Source organism: Triticum urartu, chromosome 7A (assembly GCF_056163025.1).
Source record: "Triticum urartu cultivar PI428250 chromosome 7A, HENAU_Tu73, whole genome shotgun sequence".
In the NCBI taxonomy this organism is placed as follows: domain Eukaryota; kingdom Viridiplantae; phylum Streptophyta; class Magnoliopsida; order Poales; family Poaceae; genus Triticum; species Triticum urartu.
Window position 1 is genome coordinate 183,737,487 of NC_141879.1, and position 5,097 is coordinate 183,742,583.

The following is a 5,097-nucleotide window of genomic DNA, read 5'->3' on the forward strand; positions in this document are numbered from 1 at the left end:
GCATGTTACCTTCATAAATACGCTCCGGTTTAACAGTGTCTGATCAATCCTGCGCTAGCATTACCTTCTTTCTCATTATACTAGTCTCCGGGTTGTACCATTTATTATATCAATACGTTTCTTACTCCCTTGTCTCTTGTGTATGATCATGCATAATTTATAAACCGGCCTTTCATTTTCAGTTTATTCGCTTTGCAATGGCCAAACAATTCACTGCCTACAATTGGGATCGTTCCCGGGTTACTGAGGCTCAACTGGATGAGATGGTTAGCATCGGCTCTCTGCCTAAGAAAACTGAGATCAAATGGCGAGCCCCAGGAACTGAGAATCCTCCAACCCCAAGACAAGGTGAAGTGGTAATCTTTGTTGACCATATAAGCCGTGGTTTCAAACCGCCAGGGTCCAAATTTTATCAAGATGTGCTTGCCAGTTTCCAACTGCATCCACAAGATATTGGTCCCAATTATGTCTCCAACTTATGCAATTTCCAAGTCTTCTGTGAAGCCTATTTACAGGAAGAACCAACTGCCGAATTGTTTCGGGATTTCTTTCACTTAAACCGGTGCACAGAGTTTGTGAATGGCCCGAATACAAAGCTTGGTGGTGTTTCGATTCAAAAGCGGAAAGAAGTGGAATTTCCTCATGCCAAACACCATAGCCACCCAAAGGAATGGAACCAAACATGGTTCTATTGCAGAGACACTTCGCCTGAAGATGAGAATCCCCTCCCCGGCTTCCGAGATCATAGATTATCCAATACTCACCCAATGCCACAATGCTTGAGCTCCTCAGAAAGGGCAAAATATGCTCCTCAAATCACCAAGCTCCGGGCCTTTACGGCAAACGGTTTAACAGGTGTGGATTTTGTACGCTGTTGGATATCCTGGAGTATCTTGCCGCTAAGCCGGTGTCCCGGTTTAATGTGCGAATATACCGGTGAGGTTGACGATCCTCAACACAACTACAACATCCAATTATCTGAGGAAGAAGTTACTGAAGGTGTAAAGAAGATTCTGAATGAATCGGAACTGGTCTGTAGTCAAACCGGCCTGACTCCCTTCTACACCAAGAACAAACCTCCTGCTGTAAGCATTATACTTCCTCTTCATCTCTAATATCTTTGACTTATACAAGCTGTAACCCTTCTTCTTTATATGTATAGGGTGATGACCCCTTATGGAAACGGAAATCCATAGAGAAAGCGGCAAAGCCAACTGGAGACAAAGTGGCCAAGCCAACCCGCCCGAAGACCAAAGCCGTAAAACGGACGTCAAAGCAGAAAATGGCTGACCGGATTAATATGGAGCTTGATGATGATACTGATGACCCAGAAGCTGAGGTAGAACTTGACTCACTTGGCTCTCTTTTTATGTATCTTGTTAACAATGATCTTCCTCAGGAGGAGGCCGAAGCTAGTCAGGCTGAGGACGTAGAGGTAATTACCCTTTCCTCCGGTTCAGACTCTATGCCAACACAAAAACCTCGCCAAACAATCCGGAATGTAAGCTTTTCTCATCCTCTTGCTCACTTGGATCCAACATTTATTTTGAAGACTCAACAGCATGAGGCTCGCCGGACAACTCGGCACAGTGGCCAACAGGTCACCTCTACCGGTTTACCTGATACTCCGGTTCGGAAGCGTCGGTCTGAGGTCTCTCCTACTTCTGACCATTCTTACCCCAAGGCAGATTATTTCGGACAACCTCTTAATCCGTCCGATTCAAATTATCACGTGACACCTCCTTCTTCTTCTGGTGAATCGACATCAACTCAACTCCCCCCTTTAAAAACTATGGCTGGGTGAGTTACGAAAAACCTTTCCTTTCAATGCTCCCTATATCTTTTGAACTGGATGTTAACCCTTTTTATTCTGTTTGTAGGGCCAAACCTAGACCTAGCAAGAAAGCTCGGGTCACCAATCCGCCAGAAGACCCTGTTGCTGAAGAAGAAGAACCAAGAGTTGAACCGGAGCAAACAGGTGAACCGGAAGGCCTCCATCCTGAAACAACTTTTGATGATCCGCCCCTTGACGCCAGCATACTGACGAACCCACAGATGTTGAGCCTGCCGCCCCTGATGCTAAACTGGCAGAACCAAACCGGGCTAATCCAATGAAAGACACTGAAATTCCATCATCATCCGCCCAAAATCCTGAAGGCCAAGGCAATGATGTTATTATTACCGGAGCCGGCCACAGTTCTCCTGGTCATCCCATCATTTTGTCTCAGCATAGTGCCAAAGAAGAGCAAATTGCCAGGGATAAAGGTAAATGGAGGAGCGACTTATCAAACTATGCTCATCTTAACGCTGATGAGCTTCATTCCGGCTTCTTGAACCGTCTGCACTCAAACCGGGATTATGAAGCCGGTTTGGTGAATTTGATGAAAGAACGATATGAGGTAAATTCTTCTCCCTTACACATTGATTTATAGCTGAAATACTATTCCATGTAGCCCCCAAGATCCGTTTTATGATCGTCAATCATAAACCGGGTCTTTGTAACATTTTAAGCATCCCATCATTAATCTTTGCCAAGGCGTGCCTTCAATCATAGATAAAACTCATGGTTGAAAAATGAGATAACATTCTGTAGCATAGCCTCCAAAGGCCAGTTTAACTTGGCAAGTTAATCCGGTTTTTAATCCATACCGCCAGTTTAGAACAAACGTACATTAGCCCCCAAGTGTCAAGGATAATGCTTGCATTGTTCTGGAGACTTGCATAGAAGGTAGTATTTGAGAGCAAATAAGCATTAGCCCCCAAGTATGAAGTGGATAACTTGTTATATGCTTTATACTTAGTGCATATATAAGTTGTTTTGTTGAAGATACCTTCAATGTTTGCAGGCTGAACTGAGAAGCAAAGATGCCAAAAATTCTGACTTGCAAGAAAATATGAAGTCACAACAAGCCGAAGCTGCAAAAGCCAAAGAGGAGCTGACCCAGGCCCTGGCCGGAATGGAAAAATTGAAAGAATCCTTCAATCAAGATCGTGTTGCATGGGAAACCAAAAAAGCCGGTTTGACCAAAAGAGTCGTAGATGCCGAGGAAGCCCTGAAACCGGTGGCTGAAGAACTAGCCGGTTTGAAGCGCCAAATCAACGCTATGACCTCTGCTATCTTTGGTAAGTATCTGCTTATGTATGTTGCATCAATCAATGAATCTTAAAACTGACCACGATGTTGAAAAATCTTTGGCAGGAACTCGGATCACTCATCTTGGTGCAGATATGCGGATGAAGCTCAAAGCGACATACAGATTGGTTGAGCAGCTATACTCTGGATCTCAGCGAGCCATTAGTACAACAGCTTATAACAAACCGGCGCCAACGTTGATTAAGGAAACCCTTGAGAAGCTGGGCATGTTACCGGTGCGTATCGCCGAGTTGAAAAGAGCCGCTGCAAGAGCCGGAGCATTAACTGCCCTTATTCGAGCCAAGGCCTGGATTCCAGATCTTGAAGCGGAGGATATCATTAAAGGGTATCTAGGCGTTAAAGAAGACGGTTCAAACTTTGACAATGACGATCTTCGGCGGTTGACCAAACAGATGCGGCCAGCAGCCAGCAAATTAGCTGAAGACACCGATTTGTCCCATTTTCAACCGTTTTATGATGCAGAAGGGAAAAGACAGCCGGCCGAGATCCATGAAGTCGAAGAACTTGTGCCTCCGATTCGTAAGCACACTTATGCCCCTGATATTAACCCTTCTGATCTTATCCATGAAGAAGCAGTATTCCGAGCTTTAACCGGAATCGATTGGTCAACGGCCGATTTCCAGCGGCTGGGGAGGGATGAAGAAGTGCGTACACCAACTGATCCGCAACCGTCAAACCGTCATGATGAAGAGTCCTGATCCGGTCGCCGGTTTATATGGCTACTGTGAAATAACAATGGCACTGTTGAGCCGCTTTAAAGCTTCATATAATAGGATAGCTGAAACTTTGTTTATCTGCCATGCCATCGAGCATGCTTCATAGCCCTTTGTGACAATCTGTGCCGCCCTTCAGGATATATTTTATGCATAGTCTATGATGACTTGCCTTCCTGGGTACAAAAAACTAAAAAGTGTCTAGCGGTTTACCGCTAAACATGTCATAATATCCAAGAAGTATATAGTACTTGAGCTGAATAATCAAGTGTTTGTACAAAAAATAATGTACAGAACATACCTCATTGAGTGAGCAAACGTGTACACAGCAAAGGTGTTTAACACCAACCCGATACGTTTGATAATCTCATCTTCATAATGCCGGCCTATCTATTAAACCGGACCGGTATACCTACCGGATTTTCTTCATAACACTGGTGATTTAGTCAAACCATACCGGGTCAGTGACCACCGGTTGATAACTGATCATGAGCCAACAGCTGGTGGTTGGAAAGCAAGCCGGATCAAGGATGCCTGTTTATCAAAAAATACTTATGATTGTCAACAAACAAAATTCAAATAGGAAAATATAAGAGGCTTTTTACGAGCTGCCAGGCTCCAAATCGAGGCTTTTCATGGGCTGCCAGGCCTATGAGTTAAACCATTTAACAAAGCCTTTTAAGATGGGCCTCCAATTAACCAATCACCATTTTAACTATGACAAGTTCAGGGTCTGTAAAAGATTGACTTGTCAAATGTTCGATGGGTCATGCCAGGATTACCTGGATAGGAGTGGCTTACTTGATGAAGGCAGGTTAACCCGGGGTTTTAGGTGAATACACCAGGCTTCCAAGCCGTGGCTTGATAGCCAATTACGAGGGTTCTTTCAAACTCTTTGTTGCTTTGCAAAAAAGAGCCCCCAAGTAACTTTGTGAGTGATGCTCAGTGTGTGCCTATGTTTGAGTTTGTACAGTGCACAATACTCTCTTTGGCTCCACAATTTTTTCCTTGTGTGGCTGAAATGCCTATCAAGAGGTGTAGCTGTGGTTCAAACATGACCAAGCCCCCTAGTGATTTTCTTTATCTTTATGCAGTCGCTAAGTCCGGTTTAACAAAGACTCCGCTTTGACCGTTAACTTGAAAAAGCACACATATGATACAAGAAAGAACAGATACCCCGCTTATAACGGAGGCTCCGGTTTATTATATGGTATATACACTGTCATAAAT

General features: G+C 44.2%; 1 protein-coding gene across 1 annotated transcript; it reads left to right on the plus strand.

Moving 5' to 3' along the window:
- The first annotated feature begins 2,957 nt into the window (after positions 1 to 2,957).
- Positions 2,958 to 3,852, plus strand: LOC147958895 (uncharacterized). Its single transcript, XM_087536241.1, has 2 exons — positions 2,958 to 3,123; positions 3,200 to 3,852. Exons 1-2 carry the CDS (start codon positions 2,958 to 2,960, stop codon positions 3,850 to 3,852), a joined length of 819 nt encoding a protein of 272 aa, XP_087392367.1.
- The last annotated feature ends 1,245 nt before the right edge of the window (positions 3,853 to 5,097 follow it).